The 22,422-nt window shown below is 47.3% G+C and overlaps 1 protein-coding gene across 6 annotated transcripts in view; it reads right to left on the reverse strand.

The window, feature by feature from the left end:
• Window positions 1-19,494, reverse strand: part of Acox2 (acyl-CoA oxidase 2) — a 30,404-nt gene extending 10,910 nt beyond the window's left edge. For 2 of the 6 annotated variants that reach the window (XR_012436327.1, XM_074044065.1), the window contains exons 1-13: window positions 17,637-17,793; window positions 15,627-15,851; window positions 14,845-15,007; window positions 14,480-14,631; window positions 14,047-14,154; window positions 12,873-12,992; window positions 12,452-12,567; window positions 11,703-11,875; window positions 9,955-10,117; window positions 8,122-8,312; window positions 6,423-6,602; window positions 4,387-4,492; window positions 354-571 (exon numbers count right to left, since the gene is read on the reverse strand). Coding sequence is in view for 5 of the 6 variants with exons in the window: in XM_074044065.1 (XP_073900166.1) it covers window positions 354-571; window positions 4,387-4,492; window positions 6,423-6,602; window positions 8,122-8,312; window positions 9,955-10,117; window positions 11,703-11,875; window positions 12,452-12,567; window positions 12,873-12,992; window positions 14,047-14,154; window positions 14,480-14,631; window positions 14,845-15,007; window positions 15,627-15,786 (1,850 nt within the window). In the remaining variant the exon portion in view is untranslated. Of the gene's footprint in view, window positions 1-353; window positions 572-4,386; window positions 4,493-6,422; window positions 6,603-8,121; window positions 8,313-9,954; window positions 10,118-11,702; window positions 11,876-12,451; window positions 12,568-12,872; window positions 12,993-14,046; window positions 14,155-14,479; window positions 14,632-14,752; window positions 15,008-15,626; window positions 15,852-17,636; window positions 17,795-19,354 lie in introns of those variants that run through there. The other 4 variants (XM_020180763.2, XM_074044066.1, XM_074044067.1 and 1 more) reach the window with 3 other exon arrangements.
• Window positions 19,495-22,422: the final 2,928 nt, after the last annotated feature.

Genomic DNA, 22,422 nt, shown 5'->3' on the forward strand with positions numbered 1-22,422 from the left:
CACCCATAAGTACTCCTTAAATGTTAGCCGTGTTTAAGACTAATATTATTAACATATATTCATAAGTGACATCCTTCATCTTATTCATATTCCTTAGATACTGTTCTTATTTCCTTGACAATAATTCAACTGAGGTAGCTATTTTTAGTTCTAATTTTTCTCCATTTTTTTTCTTTCATTAAGCCCTAATGTTTATGCTGGCTTAATGATGCTAGTGTCTAAACCTGTCCAGGAGTACTGCTGCTTTGGTCAGACCCTCACGTTTACAAGGTCTTGGAGTTTGAAATGACTTGTGGCCAGGCTCTAGGATTAATCTCCAAAGGTAGAGATGGTTTGAAGGCCTACACACTCACCGGATCAAGGAGAGCAGGTCCAGGTAGGCTGTTCTCGCCATGTCTACTTGGGCCCCAGACAGGAAGCCATCATGGAGAAAGTCGCCTGAGTGAGTCAAGATACCGTGTAAGGCACAGAGGTCACAGAGGCGTTTGAGCACCTGCTGAATCGCTGGTTCATTGTCTAGTTTCTCCAGAGCTTCCTTAAAACTCTTCACGGTGATGTAGTAGCAGTGTGCCTACAAAGACAGAGATGCATGAGCCACTGATTTCCAAGTTCTATCTCCAAGTCATCCTGGAGGCTTGGCAAGATTGCTGGAGTGGGGCTGGAGGAGCGGCTCAAGCGGCAAGAGCACCTTCTTAACGAGCACAAGGCCCTGAGTTCAAACCCCAGTACCACCAAAAAAAAAAAAAAAAAAAAAAAGATTGGAGAGAACTTACTGTGGCTGTGTGTTTCCCAGCAGGCTCACAAGTAACCATTTAATTCTAGTTCTCTCGAGGTCAGTCTGAACCTTTTTGGTCATGTGTATATGTGTGTATGTGCTGGAGGCTGGTTGGCTCTGAAAGTGGGCCCTTTCTTTCCTCGTTTTGTTTGGGGAGGTTTTCAAGTGGGTTTGAAAGTGGAGAGGAAGCACACAGGAGAATTGGAGGCTGGCCCTGGGGTTGTGGAGGGCAGTCCCACTTTTCTCAAGAAAGCAGCTATTTATTGTCTGCCGTGTCAAGGCAGTGGTGTGTGTGCACATGTGTACTGTAGGATGCCAAAATCAGGTTCAAGATATGCATGAAGTTTATCCTAACCAGAATTTAAGCTCTTGGAGGAAAGCAGTACTATTTTCTAGCCCATTCACAACAGCCCAGCTCTGTCCGTTGTTAAAATAATTATTTAGTTCTGGTTGGCAAGTGATCACTGCTACCAATCTAGTGAGAGCACCCTTTGCCAGATGGGCGCCTTCCCTGGGGCCCCTTCTCCCCAAGAAGGGTTAATGCCTGACCCAGCAGGAGGCCTCAGGACCATGATTCTCCTGCCTTATGATTCTCCTGCCTTATCGGTTGTTAAATATTTTGAATATCCCTTCCTCTACCCAGGACAGATGCACATAATTATTAAGTAGGATATATGTGGAGAGATACAAAGCACTGCTTCTCAAATTTTTATGTTCATGCAGGTCACCTGGGCATCTTGGGATGCAGATTCTATGGTTAGGGCCTGTGCTGTTGGCCAGGATTGAGCAAGCCTTTAGAGTGTTTTGGGGGTTCAAAACAGTTCACCTAGGGGATGAGGGAAGGGAAAGTTCATTAAAGGCAGGGGGTACTTTATGTGCAAAGGCTGTACTTTCAGGAAGCTGAAGGCAATTTCATGAGGGTGAAACACTGGGGTATAACAAAGCAGTAACAGGGAACTGTACAAGATTGAATGGACCCGTTCCTGGGGCCTAGGTCAGTGAAGGACTCTGAGTGACATAGCCAGCACTTTATTCTTTGGGGGTCAGTGAGTCGTCATAGTCTTCAGCAGCAGGGCAGTGAGTGGCCAGGTTTCTCATTTGGAAAGAACCCGCCTTTCCCAGGGAGGCCCCGCACAGGTGCTAACAACTCTGCTTTGCAGCTAGCCCTGGTGCCTATCAGGCACGCTGGGTTTCTAGCATTTGAATGTGGAAGATGAACAGCTGACAGTGCAGCCCCTGCTGGTCCAAACAGCCTTTAGTACTCTAACTGGGTCCAGGTTGGCAGAACTGGAGACCCATACTTCTGTCACGGGGGCCCTACCTTCCTTTTCCCTAAGCTGTGCCACCTCTGCAGATTCTCAAGGTTTTGGCTGAGGAGTGATGGAAAGCAGGATGAGAATCATAGAGAGAAGGTAGCTTCTATGCCCTGGGAAAAGGGTAAGTTAGCTCTTATTGCTAGGTGCCTCTCTTAGGTTTTACATGTGTTAACTCAGACTTCCTAATATTCCTACAGAGCTGGTTCTGCTCCATTCTACAGATGAAGAGGCTGAGGCTCTGAGAGACTAAGTTCCTTGTCCATGATCATGTGGCTTGTAACTGGTGGCAGTGAGATCCAAATTGGGGCTATCCTCTTAACCACTACCTCTGTGACCAAAGCCATCAGGGACTGAAGCTGGAAGCACTAGCCTTTGCTCTAGTGGTCCTGGGGACTGACATCTCTCCTGTACAGAGTATGGGACTCGAGGACCAGAGCCTTCAGGGTTCTTCCTTACCCCTTTGTTCTACCCAGTGTGGAGTGCTTGAGGTTAGATGGCATGTCACACAGAACCTGAGTTAGAATTCAGCCCATGGCTTTTTGCCTTGCTAATGTTGCCCCTCCTGAAGTTACAGTGATATTTTCATGCCTTCCAGATGGACCCCTAGTGCTGAGCTTTTTGTACAGTAGCTGACCTCACAAAGCACAGAAAGTACAGAATGCCCCACCCACTACGACCTGGGAGACCAAATCCTCAGGAAGGTGGTGTGGTCTTGCTCTTGTCCCCCAGGCTGGAGGCTCACCTTGGTCACCCATTACACTGAGAACTGTGGCTTGTGGGAAAGGAAGGTGTCTTGTCTCAGCCATTTCCTGCCTATGGGGCTCCTTGAGTTCTCTGTCCTCCCCCTTAGAAATGAGATTCTGCCAGTCTCCCTGACAGGCTTGTGCATTCTAAATGAAGGACCTCTGTCTGGCAAGTAATGTCCTTCTTCATCATTTGAAGGCAGGACATAGATTTTGAAAATAGACAAGTGAATAATGGGTGACTATGGCTCCTTTTTTGTCATCTGATGAAAGTGGGCAGGCAGCCTTGGTTAACCCTGTGGGTGCATAGGGCTTTGAGCCCAGCAGGGGGCACCCTGTGGTGGACTGAACAGAGCAGAGATGCCCCGGAACAAAGTCCTTGCCATCCCTGCAGGTGTGGTGGAAGTGTTGGGTCACCATGTGATAATGGTGGTCTTCTTGACCAGTCCTGCCCTAAGAAGCCCTCTGCAGACCTTCAGGCCTCTCCTAAGGGTGCCACTTTCCAAGCCTGAGGATTGGGGCGTGAGTTTTCCAGTTGTTGGGAGGCCTGGATGCAGCTGCCTAAGCTCAGGGGGCATTCCTACCTTTTTCCTTTCTCATGACTCTCCAAGGCCTGGCCCTTTCTTTAATCCCCCATAACATCTCTGCTCTCTGCATCTCCCCACTTCTGTCCATGCTACGCTCATGGCAGGACTACCTTAAGGCCTGGCCCCAGACTGTTGCTGGTTCCTTATAATTGGCCTCCAGCCCATTTTGTCCCCTGCAGCTTGTATGATTCTTCTCCAATGAAGCTGTGATCATTTCGCTCCCTGATACAAACTTGGGAAAGACTTCCCATTGCAATGAGAAGACCTAAGTGTCTCATAGAAGATCCCAGGCCTCTCTCTCTCTTTTTGCCTCTCTTTCTCTTTTTGCCTCTCTTTCTCTCCTCCCAGGCCTCCCCCTCTGCCTTCCTACACACATACCTCAGCTGCCTAATTTCAGCTGTCCTTGATGTGTTAGCCTGTGTGCCCTTTCCTCTGGGGAGCCCTTTGACCTATCAGGGTGAATAGCGCTAGGCCCGCCACAGGGTCCCATTGGACTGCCCCAGGGTCTCAAAGCAGCCAGCATCTCCCCATCCTGTCCTGACATCTGCATTGTTGAGCACCCAGCCAGTGCTGGGGCAGAGTGGGTGCTCAAATATTTGCCAACCAACTGTGAATTATGCACAAACACAAAACATAGTGGAAATTGAATCAGACATCCAAGGATTGCCGATGGGGCTAAGGGGAGCCTTGACCTGCTTTTCTATCTGGGAGGAAATATTTGAACAACCTGAAGCAAATCCAATAACACTGCTTCATTACCTTTTCCCCTTAGAGCTGCCAGGGAGATTGCTTTGGAGTTAAGTCCTTTAATTAAAATACCCTGGACTAAAGCCCTGGCTGTGAAATGAGGGCAGCCACTGTGGAGCGGAACGGGGGAATAATGGTGAGCTCGGGTGTTCCCAGCAGGGTAGCCTGCCTGGGGAACAGACTGAGTCCCTCCCAGCATCAGCCACCAGGCTGCTTACCTTAGCAGCCTGGAGTTGTATGACAGTGGTCTGGTTCCAAGCCTCATGCTGTTCCACCCCAGATTGCTCGAGGGTCCGTACATGGTGCACTGCATCCTTAATGAGCCTGAAAGCCAAAGAAAAGTTCAGCTTCCTAACTGAGCAGGAAGGAGAACTGATAGGTGGCTCTGTGTGTGTGCGCGTGTGTGTAAATTCCTCAGCTATAGAAGCAATTCCTTTACATTGACCTCTTATGTATCATAAAGAGAGATGCTTGATAAACACTATCTTTTAAAGGGCAGGCATTCCAAGTTACAATAGGGAAAACTGAATCCCAGAGAGGTTAACTAACTTGTCCAGTATCACTCAGGACTGGAGCCTGTATAGCAGGCTCTGGATAGGCTCTTGTACAGCAAGGACTGGAGCCAGGATTTGGATTTGTTCTTAACCACCATGTTTTAAGGCCTCAGAGCATTAGGCCAGGAGCTGACACCTCTTTTTAATGGACATTCCATCTGAATACCAGCAGTTTTAGTCATTCTGTTGACTGGCTTCCTAGAGCACAAGGAAGGAGAATGTTTTTTCTTTTAAAGGCTAATGAGTCGGGCTGGTCACACAGACTGCTGCATGTTCTACCTAAGAGACCTAAAAACAAAGACAGAGAAGTGCCTCATGTCCTCTAAGCCACCAAATTAGTCATTTACTATTACGTTGTCTTTCAACCCTTTTCTATTCCCTGCATGCACAGCCATGATCCTTGGAAATTGTGTGGAAAGAAAACTGTTTATTATCAATATTTATTTTGCTTTGTCAGGGAGTAGATAAGCAGATGTCACATTGTGTTCCAAGCAAGGAGAAGTATAATGGCGTTTTAATTCCCCAGAAATCTTATTTTTCCTTCCCCAACTTCCCCCAAGTAAAATGTCAGCTCTGTGAGACCTGGGGTTTTTATCAGACTGGCTTACTGAGAGATCCCTCCTTCTTAGAACAGTGGTTGGCATATTGTAGGCACTTAAAAATATTTGTGGAATAAACAAATGAATTCCCAAGTTGCTCGCTTTATCACATATACTCCATCTATCTATTCCCCAATTATGCCTATGATCTTAAAATAACTATTAATTTTTTCTGGGACTGTAGGTTGGTTTGTAAGACTTTTTATTATATACTGAACATTTTTTTTTGCAGTTTGTTTTCACATTTCAGTTTGGGGCAGGGTTTAGAAGGTTCCTTTTTAGGTGGTTAAGTTCTTCCTTTGTGTTTGGTTAGGACCTCTCTGTATTCCCAACACTTTTTCCCAACATGTTTGGTCACTCTGATACATAGTAGGTACATGAACTTTTGTTGGATTACAGAATGAACGAGTCCTTTTTTTTTTTTTTTGGTACTGGGATTTGAACTCAGGGCCTATTCTTTGAGCCACTCCACCAGCCCTTTTTTGTGATGGGGTATTTTGAGATATGGTCTCACATACTATTTGCCTGGACTGGTTTCAAACCATGATTTTCCTAATCTCTGCCTCCTGGGTAGTTAGGATTACAGGTGTGAGCCACCAGTGCCTGGCTAGTCCTTGGTTTGGGCTATATTTCCTGGAGCCTACTAGACTCTGAAAATAAACCAATCCTATCCTGAAGTATAGTCACATTTTTAAAAATTATGTTTAGATTATGGTATATTTCAAAGTACCATAGGAAGTAATGAATACTTCCTTCCTTCTTGGTATTAGTTTTCATGTCAATATATTTATAGTATTTACATATGGATATATTTGTTTATTGAAAATCACCATAGGAACCTAAAGATTTAAAAATTCCTCTCACTGGCCAGAGAAGTGATATCCTTCTATCATTGTGACCAGGATGAGGAACTGTTGATGGCTGATGGGTGGGACTTCCCCTGTTCTCCACTCATGACACTAGAAGCTCAAAGGGCTGGGGACCTAGGGATGGGAGTAGTTTTTAGAAGTGTATCCATGAATGTCACCCAACCAATCCCAAAGGCCTTAATGTGGATAGATTACTGACAGGTGGAATGCTAACTTGTTTGCACAGACTCACCTGGCTGCTGCGTGTGCCCAGGCTGTAGTATAGAGCTCTGGGCAGAGGAAGTCAGCTGCCATCTGGGCTGGACACCTGGACAGGTCAGGCTTGGCGAGATATGCGACAGACTGAGGGAGAGATTTCTGCTGTGTGGAGCCTGGGGACATCTGAGCCTGCAGGTAGCTTTTTGCCAGAAACCTGGGGGTAAGGGTGGAGACAGGTAAGGCAGTGGGAGGCTCCATGGGACATCCAGAGACAAGTATTCACTTTCAGAGACATGCATGTTTATGCTGGGCTCCAGCAAGCCCCTGAGAGAGCCAGGGGCTGCAGGCTGTGGCCCAACCTCACTCTTGGTGGTTACTCCCTACTCCATAGCCCCTTCATGCTGTTCTTCATGGAGCCCTCAGTGAGCCCCGCCCACCTGGGCTCCAGTTTCTTCCGCAATGAAATGGCAGCGGAGTTGGGGCAAACACTCTTAGATCGCAAACATAAAAGCTTTTGAGGTCTGTAGAAACAGAACCTTTTGCCAGAATCTCCTGATCTGGTGATTTATGATGACTTGTACAGTAACTTCGGAAAGTAAATTCTGTCTGCTGAGAAAACAGGGAGGATTACTTGGTGACTCTGAGCTGCTTCTGTGGGACAAACCAGTGGTCCTGTGCTCAGACAACCCTGGGCCCCTCTGCAGCTCCACTGAATGGGCTTTACCTCCCTAAGCCTTGCTTTCTCCATCTCTGGATGGGGATAGTAACCCTCTCCTGATGGGGAGTTGTGAAAAAGGAATGAGCTAGGCTCAAAGTGCCTAAAACATGCTGCTGTTTTCCTTTTGTCATTTGAAAAAAACCTCACTAAATGTCATGTATCCCATTTGACAGTGAATACCTCACTCTCTGCATACAGAAATAATTGCCCTGATTGGTGATCTGACAATAAGTGAGTATGTGAGAGGCTTTGCCAGGCTCTAAGACGGTTGACAAGAAACTGCTTGTTTGGAGGAGGCTGACTTGACCTCTCAGGTTGGAACCTCTCTTGTATAAGCTAAGCCTGGGAAACTGCAGTGAGCAAGGTAGGTACAGTCCCTGCCCTCAAGGAACTCCTGGTTTAGCTGGGGAGCAGAGCTAAGAAGATAAATAAAAACCATATAGACAATTAGAGATTGTGATAACTGTTCCAAAGGAACAGGCAATGTTGGGTGTCAGGGAAGCAAGTGTAAAGGTCCTGTGGAAAGAAGTGTGTGGCTGGTAGAAGTGGGAAGAGGCAGGAGATATGAGAGTGGAGTGATTAGAAAGGTTCTAATGACCTTGTAGGCCACGGTATAGAGTGTGGCATTTTCCTTCAAGCAGTGGGAGGCCACTTTTAAGCAAGAGATAGATGTAATCTTCTCTAGGCTTTGAAAATCCCTCTGGCTGCCTATGGAGAAGTGGGACAGGGTAGAAGCAGGAGAGCAGGGAGAAGACTGATTCTTTGTTTGGTGAGAGAGAGTGGTGGTCTGGATATGAGTGGACCTGGGGGGTGGTGGATGGATCGGGGACCTCCTATGGGATGTGGATGGATTGGGGACCTCCTATGGGATGTGGATGGATTGGGGACCTCCTATGGGATCTGGACAGCCCCAAATAGTGCTTCCCAAGCCTGCTCCCTCTGGGTATCAGCCTGAGCAGAAAGTTGGGTGGTCCACTAGGGTTTAGACAGAGGCCTACATCAGTCTGGACCTTACCTGGCCACCTGCAGGTAGAGCACTGTATTCTCACCCTCATAGGTGCAGGAGGCTGTCACTTTAGTGACCAGCGAAGGCAGACCACTCAGCTCTGAGTAGCCATGTCCTCCACAGGCCCTGCGACATTGCTCGGCCCCCTGGGTGCAGAAGTCTGCTGTCATGGCCTTTGCACCTGTACTCAGTGCATGGAGCTGTAAGAATGGAAGAGGAGTCAGATGGTATAAGGGGGGCCCTGCAATTACAACCCTACCTACCACTTGTTGAGTGTGTCCTGCTTGCCGAGCACAACTCTGAGGTAGGAGGCCGAGGCTCAGCAAGACTCATCCAAAGTCACACAATTAGGCAGAATAGCTATGGGGACCACAAGAAGGCCAGTTTCTTCAGGATGTTCAGAAGAGGGCGCTGCCTGGATTGGGCCCACTGTCCTCCAAGAGTTATGGCATTTGCCAGCAGAGGTTTTGGAAAGTTGGTCTGTGAGGATGAGTGTCCACTATCTACCCACTGCCTGAGTTATAGGAGGGTTTGTTGTATCTGCCCAAATTCAAATGATGAAATCCTAACCTCCAAGGATATTAGGAGGTAGGGCCTTTGAGATAGGATTAGTGGTTGCTATGGTTTTAGTGTCCCCTCCCAAGCTGTTTCCATTTCCACAGTATTAAGAGATGGACCTTTAAGAGGCAGGTCAGGAGAGCTCCACCCTCATGAATGTTACAAGAGTGAGCTCTCTCTGAGTGTTCTTTCATGGGATCACTTGCTGCATGATGCCCTTTACCACGTTGCCCATGATGCAGCAAGAAGGCCCTTACTGGATGGTAAAGAATCTGGGGAGTCTCCTAAACCAAAGGAAATAAATTTCTGTTGCAGAGTTTATGATCTTTTTGTTCTAACTACTAAGCAGACTAAGACAAAGGGAATGCCAAGCAGCAAGCCTGGTTTGACTTTTTGGTTTCTTGAAAGCCCATATGGGCATTTCAAACTTTCTAGTCCTTGGGAGGAAGGCCCAAGACTTTTCTGTGTTTTGGTTTTCTCATCTGTAAATCGAGGGCGTAAATGGAAGATGCACACGGAAGGATGAATGAAGCAAAGATGACGAAACATGGTGCCATGACCAACTCACTCTTAGGTGTGCATGTCCATAGTGCTTTATCTGAGCCCCTGGGTCTGCTGTGTTTTGGAATTAGAATTAAGTTTTGGATTTTAGAAAGGTAAAGCAGGGCATATTGTATATAATACCCACAGTGGGTTTTGGGGGTGATCATGTTAATATTTCTATGGTACTCTTACTTGGTGGAATAAATCAGGTTCAGTTCAGGTCCAACTATGCCACCAAATGAGTTCCAGATGACTTTTTTTTTTTTTTTTTGGTGGGACTGGAGTTTGAACTCAGGGCTTTGCACTTGCAAACCAGGCACTCTACTGCTTGGGCCATACCTCCAGTCTATTTTGCTATGGTTATTCTAGAGCTGGGGGTCTTGTGGACTATTTGCCCAGGTTGGCCTCCAACTGTGAACTTCCTGATCTCAGCTTTCCAAGTAGCTAGGATTATAGGCATGGGCCCCAGTACACTGTGCTTTTTGGGTTTCTAATGCACATCAAAGATTTTGGATATGTGTTTGCTATACTATGGGAGTGTATTTCCTGTAAAATTTCCTGAGCTCTGTGGGGCAGGTGGGGTGAAGTACTACATCAGGATATGGTATACCCCAAGGCCCTGGAATGTGGGAAGGCTGGGGGAGATGGGGGGACCTGAGGAGTAGGGCTGTGACCACCTCCCAGTAGTCAGAACAGTCTTAGTCACCCACCAGCAGCTGCTCCCCAGCAGATAGCAGATACCTCAGGCAGGAGGCTGAAATCTTTGTTCAGAATGCTATCATAGGAGAGCTCAAAGAATTCTGAGAGGCTGACTGCCAGGAAATGGAAGGCATAACTCATGGCCAGCTGAGGAAAGAGCTTCTGCTGCTGAGTCTGGTAGTCCAGGATTTTTACCTCTGGGTCACTGAGGGGAACAGAGTAGAAGATTTGGAAGATCATTAAGTACCCTGTCCACTTTCCCATGTTCTACCATAAAAGCCCTAAAAACCGACAGTTCCTTATAAGTCACTGCAAGACTGACATGAGGCTATTCATAATTGTCCAAAGTTTAATCTTACATGAACATCACATGCTGCTGCAAAAATACTGACAGATTTGCTTGGTTGGAGGTACTGCCTCTTGAGGGGAGGTTTACAGAATTACAGCATACACACACACACACACACACACACCCACACACACCCCACACACACACCCTGACCATATTATTCTAAAATCTGAAAAGTTCTAAACTCCAGAACCAAGGGCCTGGCACACCTTTGTGCATTTCATCCTCAGCACTGCTCTGAAATACTACCACTGACTCCCTATTTTGTGGGTATGGAAGCCGAGGGAGAAAGAGGTGTAAAACACCCAGGTTTCCCTGGCTTCTACTCCTCAGTCATTTTGGGTCAAATTATTCTGAATCTTTCAGCCCATGACTGGTAATTCCAGTCCTGGTGGTCTCACCCTAATCTAGCTAGAAAACAAGGCTAGGAGGGCCTGGTCAGGCTCAGTGTCTGTCAGCCAAGCTGGTATGAAGACTGTCAGATTGAAGCCATCCCCAGAACCACAGACTCAGTTATGCTGTCACCAACTCTACCCTCTCTTCCTAGGGGTGGCATCCATTGGGACATATTCTAAAAAGTAGTTTGTTGCTGGGTGATGATAGCTCAGTAATCCTAGCTACTCAGGAGGTAGAGATCGGGAGGATTGAGTTTCAGTCAGCACTGCCAAATAGTTCTTGAGACCCTACCTTGAAAATACTCAATACAAAACAAAGCTGGTGGAGTGGCTCAAGTGGTGGAGTGCTTGCCTAGCAAGTGTGAGGCCCTGAGTTCAAAGTTCCCCAGTACTGCCCCCCAAAAAAGTTATTTGTTGTTTACCTGAAATTCCAGCTTAATTGGGTGTCTTCTACCTGGAAACACGTGTGTGTGTGTGTGTGTGTGTGTGTGTGTCCATAGGTTGAAACAGATGATATAGAACAGCTCTTGCCATTCTATACCATAGAGTACATGGAATGGTAGTCTCATGCAACCAGGCGTGACGAGAGGTATACCACAGGTAGAGACTGACTCACAGCCAGACAGAATGTGTTCAGTCACATATTCTGACAAGACATTTGGGCTTTGCGAGACACAACCTGACAGAACACCAGCCATGGTCAGTGGTAGCTTGACAACTGTAACCTAGACTCACTAGCCATTCACAGCCTTACAACACAGTGGGACTCAGACAGACTCAGTCTGAGTCAGCTCAGGTGATATAGGGCCAAAGACACATGGTCACACACAGCCAATGAGGCCATCGGGACACTGGTGGAAACAGCTTAGGCCAGCTGGTCAGGTGGGGTTGGAGGGAGCCAGAGAGGCCCCACTGATATGGCCAGGTTGACCAAGGTCTGGGCAGATTGAGTGTGTGTCTTGTTCCCAGCACCCTGGCTCTGGCAGAGAGGTGGTGTCAGGGAACAGGCAGCTATGTCTGCCTTGGTCAGCCTGTGGGTGCCTTGCCTGGGCCGGAGCCGGGATTGGCGTCGGATGACTGAGTAGCGCATCGCAATGACACAAGCCTTCTGCAGGTTGGGTAGGATCTCTTTCGCTACCAGTTGCACCCGTGTCACTACCATGGCAAAATAGTTGCTCTGTGCTGTCCCGAACCTCATGTAGGTACCATCTGGCAAGACCTGTGTGAAGCAAAGACAGGTCTGGGTCAGAGCCTACACACCCTACAGCCATGGTCCTCTGCTCCCTGTGGGTACTGTGCAGGCCGCTGGTGCAGCCACAGTGATCACTAGCATACAGAAACACTTCCCTGCTTGTTGGCTCATTGGCCACTTCCTCAAATGCCCTGGTTCAGAGCCTTCTCTCCTGGGATGCCCCAGACTTCCCATGATCCACTATTCAAGAGGTAAAGACTGGCAAAATGGGGGGGTTCCAGCTCTGACCATACTCTGGTCGGTGTCTGACCAGTGACTGACTTGTGGTTTCCATGCCTGATCCCTTTCCTGGCACTGCCCCGTTCCCCTACCCCACAATTGCTCTGCCATCCATGTAGCGAGCATTTATACACAAGTCTGAAGCCCAACATCGTACTGCTTCTAAGCTGGGTTTTCACCCTAGTCTGTAGGTCACCAGGACCTCCTGTTGGGGTTGTGACCTAAACTCAGCTGTGTGGAGGTAGACCCAGATCTGGTGGCAGCCACAAAGTGCAGGTCCCCTTTCTAGGCAGTTCAAGTCTGCAGCCTCCTCAGACCCCTGACCTGTGCAAAGCGACTCAGCATGTTTTCCCTGGGGACTCGAACGTGGTGCAGTCGCAGGAAGCCGTTGTCTACATTATTCAAGGCCATCTTGGGCCCAATGTTCCCAATGGTGATTCCTAGAAGGAGATGGACACGAGAACACCCATCAGTTGAGTGCTTGCCTGTGTGCGTGTACCACATACATTCCAGCTCACAGCGCCCTGTGACTCTGGTGTCACTGCACCTGTGTTGGGGTCAGGCAGATTCTGAGCGCTAAGCAAAGTCACCCAGCTGGTTGGCACCAGGTCTGTCCAACCAGATGCCTCCTGGACCAAGGAAGACATGTCCCAGTTTTTCCCATGGATCTCCTGGGGCCTCAGGATGGGGAATCTTGGTGTGACCACCTCTAGGAAGGGGTCCATGAGGGAGCCACTGGGCTTACCTGGCAGTGGGGTGTGGTCCTGGAGGCTCCGGATGGGCACAATAAAGGCATGCATGCCCCGCCGGACTCCCGAGCAGATCAGCTGGGCCAGGACCAGTGCGTGGGTGGCCGACTGTCCCACTGAGGGCAGAAAGGTGAGAGGCCCATCACAGGAAGACCTGTGTATCACTGTCCCCCAATCACCCTTCTGAAGTTGGAGTTGCTGTTGGGAACTTTTGGGGTCTCAAAAAGTAAAGTGATGACAAAAAGGATGAATTGGCCCCAAAGGACCAAACAAAACTAGTCTCATTTTCCAGATAAGGAAACTGAGGCTCAGAAAGTAGAATGACATGCTGAAGGTCGCTGGCCTGGAAGGAGCAGAGTTGGGATTTGAACCCTTTGTAGTTTTGATAATGGTCATTCATTCATATTCATTCCCCTCATCCTTTTCTTCCCTCCCTACTCTCTTTTTCTCTCCCAGATCGTCTCTCTCACCGTTCTGTCACTTTCCTTCTTCATATGTTTTTCATACTAGGCCTTCACTGATTGATCCCCAGGTGCTACAGATGTGACCACAGAGTTGAATTCTCAAGCCAAGAAAAGGCGCCTCGGTGGAACCCTTCTCAGAGCTAAGCAAGTCACTGAGTCCAGAGATGCTTGGCATGACCGCCACCTGGTGGCCATCCAATTGGAGGTGGTGGTAGTAGAAGCCTTTTTGAGTGTCAGGGGTAGGGGACAGGAGTAGGGGGGCATTTTCCTCACTCACTGTGACCATAGGGTCTGTGCTCTGGTTGGGGCAACTCAATCATTAACTTCAAAGGTGAGAGCACCTGGGGTTGTGCGGAGTACCTGGAGCCAGGCCAGGTGTGTACGTGCTGTGTTCATACACACATTTGTGTGGGAGCAGTGTGTGCCTGTGCAGCCTTGTCTCTTATTTCCCCAAAAGGATGAGTTGGTGTCCTCATCTACTTCAAGTTTCCCTTGGGGATCCCTCAGTCACTCACTGATGAAATTCTTAATCTCCCACCCATTTTAGGGAGGTGAGTTGACTTGTCCACAATAACCAGCAGAGAACCAAGAGATGTCAACTTGACATCTGTTGAAAGTCAAGGCCAGTGCTACTCTGTGCCCCCCTTCCCAACATTATTTTCCATGGGGAGGGGCAAGGAAGGGGGATGAAGGGATGGCTACTCACGGTCCCCAGGCCACCACTTGGTGGCAGTCATTGTGGGGCTGTGTATCACAAAGTCCTGGGTGGCTGTGTCGTAGGTGGCTTCAGTCTCTAAGCCTTGAAGGTATGTCCCTTGGGATCAAGGAGAGGAGTTAGACATTGGGCCAAGATGGAGCTTTCACTTGAATAGCAGCTTCTAGGTGGGCCTGGACTTTTAGACCCTAGCTCAGTATGGAGTAGAGGACAGCGCCCTGCTGTCTTTTCCTCTGTGGGCTATGTGGGAGCACGGGGATGCATGCTGATGCTTCCAAAAGGAATGACTTGCCCTCTGGTAACTTATAAAATACATTTGTGCAAATTAGAAAAAGACACCCCTTCCTTAAAGACCCTTGACTGCCACCTGCTGGGCTCTTTTCAAATTAAACGCACAAATCTCCCTGTAGCAGCCCTGGCTCACCGTGTCCCAGTTCTGTCTGGGCGTATGTTGTGATGATCTGGAAGTTTCTGCAGAGTGGGCTCCATTTAGCAATCTGCTCCTCTGAGCCCAGGCTCCTGAGGGCATTCATGAAGACAGTTCGTAAGCCTAAGCCCACACTTCCGGAAAGCGCCCTGTGGGGGCAGAAATGCTGTGGTTGACTTGTCTATTGAAGATAAGGTCCCATGACCCCCAGCCTGGGCAGGAGGCAGGAGAGAAGGGGCACCTGATAACATGGTTTCCTGTTAGTCCCACCTTTGTTGGGAAAAATGGCTCCTGGGGCTAGGGGTTTTGCAGGTGATCCCAGGTGGAGTCTTCCCTGGTGGGGCTGCCCTCGTAGTAAGCACCTGCAGGCGTACTCCAGTTCACAACCATCTTCTTGCCAGCCTAGGCGCTGCGCTAGCATCTGCATGTGGAATCTCTTCTGCATGGCCGCCTCATAAAGCTCTTTCTGTGCCATGAAATAATTGTCTGTGAGGTTAAACACGGGGTCGCTGTGGATGATGCTTTCTGCAGGGGATGGAGAGCAGAGGCTTAGGGACCTGAGTGAGGTTTCTGGCACCTTCAGATCTTCCCACCCACTTGGGCCTGCAAAGGAAGTCATTACTGTCATTTCACAGATGAGACTTCAAGGTGGGAAATGTCCAGGGCTACAAAGCTGTGCAGTGATAGAATTAGGAGCAGCATCTAGGCCCTCTGTAGTTGAGGAATTTTTTTGGGGTGGGGCAGTATTGGGAGTGAACTCAGGGCCTGGTGATTGGCATTCTACTACATGAGCCACTCTGCCAGGCATTTTTAGGTTGCTTATTTTGGTGATAGGATCTTGCCTGGCCTGGACTGCCATCCTCCTATCTGTGCTTCTCTGCATAGTGGGGATGACAGGCATGCACTATCATACCCAACCTCTGGTTGAGATTGGGTCTTGCAAACATTTTGCCCTGGCTGAGGATTCTTCTGTCACTTAGGGGATATTGGCATGGAACCCTCACAGTCCAAAGAAGTGAGTCTCTAACATTGTCATTTTAAGGACAACTTCGATATTTGAAGGAGGTACTACTAGGGAAAAATTCTCCTTTCAAGAAAAGCATGTGGGTACAAGGTAGACTTTCCCTCCCCAGCCTCCACTTACCAACTTTCCTTCTGAGCGCTGTGTTCTGGGCGCCTCTGTCAAGGATGTTAGTGAGTCGTTCCACATCGAAGGACTGCACAGACCTCTCGCTCTCTATGTCAGGGTGCACTTGCCTGCTACAGGGGTCTCCCATTGACACCCGGTGCACTGGACTACCCATCCTGCCCAGGATCTGCCTGGCTGCTTCAAGGGTCTGCTCTGAGTGTGTTGGGCAGAGCCGAGAATCTGCATTTGGGAGAGAGGGGTTATCCAGAGCTGGGTGTCAGCCAGGGGCTGCCTGGTGGAAGGGAGCAGCCTTCCTCAAATATCTGAGGGCCACTCTACCCTGCCCCCTTCCTGTGGCACTGCCTTTGTGCCACACCCTGTCCAGGCATTGTCTGCAGTCTTCGCTTAGTGTGTGTTTGTTCAATATGTGTTAGCCAAGGTTGGGACAGGGTCTGACCGTAAAGTTTATGCTCTATCCTCTGCAAGTGTCACAACCATTGCCTGGGGGAAACCCCCATGAAAAGTCAGTGAAGGCCACAGGAGATGGAAATAACCTTAGAGATGTTAAGCTAGTGGCCCCTAGCCACACAGTGCATGTTTTACCCACATTACCCCTTAGTGTGGGGCACACTACAGGGGTCTTGAGGTCTCATTTATCTGCTCCCAGATTCTCGGCTCACTCAGCCCCATTTCTGTGAGCCCCGAGGAGTGCTGTGGAGCTCAGGGTTTGGCAGCTTCTCTGCTGTGTGTCCCCCGTAGCTAGGAAGGGCCCTGTCTCCATGCCAAACCCTTGGCCTCTTAGAAGCTCCCATTCCTCCATAGCAAGGCAACCTCCAGGTGCAGTGTATCCTACTTCCTGAGCCTCTCAAATGTGTCCACTCCTTGCCATCAAATTGGTTACCATTCAGCCACTGTCACCTCTCACGTGGCATCCAGGTCTCTCTTGTTCTAGGGTGAACTTTTAAAGTACAAGTCACATTGTTTTTCTCTCATGCTTGGAATTGTCTCCTTAGTGCTCACTATTTATGGAGTCCTTGCCTTGTCCACATGCCACCTCCTGTTTGGCTCACCTTTGTCTTCTTGTATTTTGTACCAACTGTTCCCTCTGGCCAAGGCCAGCTACCTAGTGTTCCAGAAACTATGAAGTTCTCCTGACAGTGGCATCTGTGGGAGGACTGGGCACCCCTTTGGTGCCCTTCTGCCAAGGCAGTGAGCACCTGTTATGCGGCACTGCATTTGCCTGGGTCCCGAGAGCCTCGCGGTAAACCTTTTGCACAGCTGCCACACTTTCTTTTCTTCCTCACCTCAGCCCTAGAAGTGTTACTGTTACTACCATTTTGTAGAGTGGGCAGGGATGCGGGTAATGGAGGGATTTTGTGAGGTTGTAGCCAAAGGTAGCCAAAGGGATTCATGCCCAGGCTTCCGAAGCAGGGCTGTGTGGTGCTGACAAGAGGCCTGGCCTGTGCAAGGAGCCCCCTAGGCAAATTGGGTTCCTGCGTGGCCACTTAGTCTTCTCCCTTCTTCCTTCCTGCTGCTTCTCTGCCCCTTGCTGCCTCGCTCCAGGTTCCAAACTCTCTAGGCTTCTCCCCTCCCCCACCCCCACCAGCTTTTGTCAGGGCCACGCCTCTGTCCAGACACCCTTTCCTCAGATGTCACCATGACTCTGTGTAGCTCACCTCCATGTCCCTGCTCTGTGTCTCCAGTCCTCATTCCTGCTCGACATTTTACCATACTCTAACATGCAAGGTAACTCACTCATTACATTTTTGATTATTGCCATACCTCCTCCCCCCAACCCTACTGCTGCACCCTATCAAAATGAAGCTGCAAGAGGACAGGGACCCTTGTCAAGTCCATTCTGTGACACTTGGTACAAGGCCTGCCTGAGGAGGTGCCTGGTAGATAGGTGTGAAGGAAAGAGGGCAGTGCTCAGAGCCACGAGAAGCTGCCCAGGCTCCTTACTGGACTGCCCCCTCCTCAGGGATCTCCCAGTCCCACCAGGCCTGGCCTGGCTCCCTTACTTACCTCTGTCCTGTGCCAGCACTGTACAGAGAGGCCAGCCTCTCCCGGACTGCAGGCCTGAGTCTCTGGAAGGTGGGTCAGCCCCATTCTCCTCCCTCAGAGGGGTTGGGACAAGGAGCCAGCCAGGGAGCACCGCCTGCTGACTGGCTGCTGGCCTGCTCCACTGTGAGTTTCTGTCCTTTCTCCCTGTTGGCATATGTCTTCCCTACCCCCGCCCCCAACCTCCCCACAGCAGGTGTGTTGTGCTGGGCCAGATGCTGGTCTGCCTGAGGAGCTTCGCTGTGAGGATGCAGCTCTGCAGTCTCAAAACTGGGGATCCCTTCGAGACTACTTGTATCAAAAGTTGTATATGGCAGCTGTGTTTCAAAGGGAAATCCCTGGTCTGCTCCCTATGTGTCAAGGGAGCCTGCCTTCAGGGACACAAGTTTCACAGGCTCCCTGTTAGTGTGAAAAGATTGTGCTGTAAGGTGAACAACATTCTTTGCACTTCGTTTCTGCTCTCAAATTTGGCTTGTCTTGAGCCCATCATTAGTGTTCACATGCCCTCCCCACATTTCCTAGGTAAAATACTTATGAAGCAACTGTGTGTTGAGTGGCAACCAGAGGGCACCCAGGTCTCCGAGGCTGAGAGGCTTCCTCACCTATACCCTTGGTAACCGTGGGGAGCGGGATGCTGGTCCCCACATTGTAAGGAAACAAGTTCACACAAGAAACATCACGTGGTCCGGATTGCACCATAAGCAAATTACAGAGCTGGAATTTCAACCAGGTCTCAGATGACGTGAAGATTAGCTCTTAAAGACATTGTGTAAGACTGGGAAGGAAATCAAGAGAGCAGGACTACTGTTCTGGCAGGACTTCTGAGGTTTGATAGCTCTGGGAAGGTGGCCTTCTCTCCTGGGCCTTCTCTCCTGGCCTCTCCTTGTTTCCTTCTCTCCTGGGCCTCAGCCTCCCCATCTGTGGTATGGGGTGTTTGTGCACTAAGGAATTCACAGCACCACACCAGATCCCTAAGCTAGAGTCTAGCTTGTGTCTGCAGGAAGAGGCAGGTCCTATAACCCAAGATATCAGACTTACCACCTAATTCACCCTACTGGACTGTGGGGCCTGGACCCCTGGCAGCCCCAATTGATTGCAGTTGGCAGTGGCTACATGTGTTGGTGGCTTCAGGTCACCAATGCAGACCTAACAGTGGCCTTGATCCCACTGTTTGGATCTAAAAGTCCTGACTTCTGCTAAGGATTTGTGCAATCCTTGATCATGGGCAATTACTTAATTTGTCTGTGTCATGGTTTTCACATCTCAATAAACCACGGGCTTTTAAATTTTTTCTTTATTAACTTTGGAGCTGGCCCGGGGCTATGTATGTTTTGGATGTGATCGCTTTGAGTCATTGCACCAAACTATTGAATTGGTACGGTGAAAAGTTTTTTTCCTTCATTATGAAAATTTAAAACCTGTAGAAAAATAGAACGATGTATTGAACCCACATTTATCTAATACTCAGCCTTAATAATGCTCTTATGTCTCCTTTTTCTCTGTTTTAAACTTTTTCTTTAGAAATAACTTTAGATTTTTCAAAAAGTTGCAAAAGATAGTACAAAGTTCTTTATGCTCCATGCAGCTTCCTTTAATGCAAACATCTTACAAAACCATGGTATAATTAAGAAAGCAAGACATTAACACTAATACAATACCACTAACCAATCTTTACAACTCACCTGAGTGTGTCAGAGGCTTCCCAAGACCAATCCGAGCATCAAGGATGTGTTAGAAAGACAGAACTCAGAAACTCCTAGACTCATGGATATGGTTTTATTTTAGTGAGAGAAAACAGATTAAAGTCAGCAGGGGCAAAAGGTGCATGGTGCAGAGTCCAGGAGCGAGCAGGCATGACTTTCAGTTGTCCTCTTCTAGTGGAGCTGAAGGAGGACAGAGTTTAATTCTCAAGCAGTGATTTGTGACTACACACAGAAAAGTGTTGACAACCTGGGAAGCGCCCCTGGGTTTGACTTCCATAGTAATTGTGACCAGTCACAGAGGCATGGGATGCTGGGGTGGCTGACCTTAGCTGTTCAGGCTCCAGCCCCTCAGGATGTTAAACTGATGGAGTGTGGACCTCCTACAAATCACACTGTGGAGTATAAACTGTATGGCTGGCCAGCTCATGGCCCCAAAGTCACCCTCTTCAGGTAGGGTGCCCCAAGAGCGAAGAGCTTGTCTCTCAGGAGCCACCAAGGGTCAGTCCCTTCTCTAGCATGTGGTTGGTTTGAAATATGTTTGAGTTAAATCTTTATTGCACACTGAGTTTTGCCGGCTTCCCAACTATTGCCTTTTTTCCTGTTCAGGATCTGAGCCATGCTCCTACATTGCATTTAGTTGTCCTGTCTTTACAGGACAAACAGTCTTTCTGTTTGTTTTATGACCTAGCTATAGATATAGACATAGATAGATATAGGTATAGATATATTTGAGACAGGGTCTCACTACGTAACCTGCTGTCCTTGAACTCAAGATCCTCCTGCCTCTCGAGTGTTGAGATTACAGGAATTTGCCACTATGTCCTGCTGTGACCTTGATACTTTGAAGAGTACTGGTCAGATGTTTATAAATGTCTCAGTTTGGATTTGTTTGTTGTGTTTCTCATGATTAGATTGAGATCAAGATCTTGGTATTCTATTTTAATACTTGCTTTACCACATGCCATGTATACACAGTTTTTATTTTTGTCTATTCAAATGAATCCCTCTTCTCACTGATGACATCCTATTTCGATAGAAATTTAATTTTTCATAGGAAGGATTAAAATGTTGTTTTGTGTTCTTCCTACTTTTGTACTTTAAAAATATTTAACTATGTCTTTTGATTGGAAATTAAATCAACATACATTCAAGATAATTATTGATAGGTAAGGACTTAACTGCCATTTTGCCATGGTTTTCTGGTTGTTTTGTAGATTGTTATTCCTCTATTTCTGTCTCCTTTTATAATTAGAAGATTTTCTGTAGTGGTATGTTTTGATTCCTTTTTATCTTTTGTGTATTTGCTATAGCTAATGTTTGTGGTTACTATGGGGCTACATAAAGTATCTTATAGCTATAAGAAACTATTTTAAACTGGTAACAACTTAACTCTGATTGTATAAAAGAACTCTGACTTCAACATTTTATGATTTTGATGTCACAATTTATATCTTTTTGTACAGATGCTCCTCAACTTACAATGGAGTTATTGAGCAATAAACCCATCATAGGTTAAAAATATTGCGAGTTGAAAATAATTGGTTACAACTAATCTACTGAGCATAACAGTTTAGCAACATAGTATGCTATTGAGTATTGTTTACCCTAATAAGTACATAGCTGACTGAGTTCTGTGGCTTTTTAGCACTGCTCAACATCACTAGAGAGTATTGTACCACATATTGCTAGTTTGGGAAAAGATCAAATTAAAAAAAAATTTTTTTGGTGGTACTGGGATTTGAACTGAGGGCTTCATGCTTGCTAGGCAGGCACTCTAGCAGTTGAATTACTCCACCACCCCTTTTTTGTGTTGAGTATTTTCAAGATAGGGATAGGCAAACTGTTTGCCTGTGCTGGCTTGGAATCTCAATCCTCCTGATCTCTGCTTTCTGAGTAGCTAGGATTACAGGCATGAGCCACCGGCACCTGATTCAAAATTCAAATTTTGAAGTATAGTTTCTACTTGAATGCATTTTGCCTTTTCACCATTGTAAAGTTCAAAATTACAAGTTAAATCATTATAAAACTGTCTGTATTGTGTTCCTTAACAAGTTTTTATAGTTATAGCCAGGCACTGGTGACATATACCTATAATCCTAGCTACTTCGAAGGCCTGAGATCAGGAGGATCACAGTTCAAGGCTAGCCTGAGCAAACAGTTTGCAAGACCCCATCTCCAAAATAAGCAGAGCAAAATGGACTGGAGGTGTGGTTCAATTGGTAGAAGCACCTGCTTTGCAAGAATGAAGCGCTGAGTTCAAACCCCAGTCCAACCCCCACCCCAAAGTTATTATAGTTATAATTCCTTTTGATACTTTTGTCTTTTTACTTTCTTACTGAAACATAAGTGATTTACATACCCTCATCACAGAATTAGAGTATTTCAAATTTGTTTTCCTGTTACTAATTACCATGCTTGTCTTTCAGCATGAAGAACTCCCCTAGCATTTTTTAAAGGGGAGGTCTGGTGGTGATAAGCTTTCTCATCTTTTGTTTATCTCAGAAGGTCATTATCTTTCCTTCACTTTAAGGCAGTTTTACCAGGTGAAATACTCTAGGTTGGCTGTTTTTTTTCCTTCAGTACTTTGAATGTTTCATATCACGGTCTCTTGGTCTGTAAGGTTTCTGCTGAGAAATCTGCTGATAAATGAATTAAAGTTCTCTTGTATGTGATATGCTTCTTTTCTTTAGCTGCTTCAGGATCCTCTCTTTGTTTTTGATTTTTGACAGTTTGATTATAATTTGTTTTGGTATAGTCTTGTTCAAATTGAACTTTATTGGAGAACTTCAAGATTCTGGTACCTGCATATTGATATCTTTATCCAGATTTGAGAAGTTTTCTGTCATTCTTTTTTTAAGTAAGCTTTGTTTTTATAATCTGCTTGAGTTGTTTTTATTTACTACCAAAAAAAGTGTCTTGACTAATACAATTTCATTGTTTGTCAAAATTTATGTAGATCTTCTGGGGCCTTAAGATCTCTGTAGACTGGACTGACTTTACAATATCAGTTCATCTTTCCAATCCAGAAAGCACCTTTGTTTCTACAT

The sequence above is a fragment of the Castor canadensis genome, chromosome 10 (genome assembly GCF_047511655.1).
Source record: "Castor canadensis chromosome 10, mCasCan1.hap1v2, whole genome shotgun sequence".
Classification (NCBI taxonomy): domain Eukaryota; kingdom Metazoa; phylum Chordata; class Mammalia; order Rodentia; family Castoridae; genus Castor; species Castor canadensis.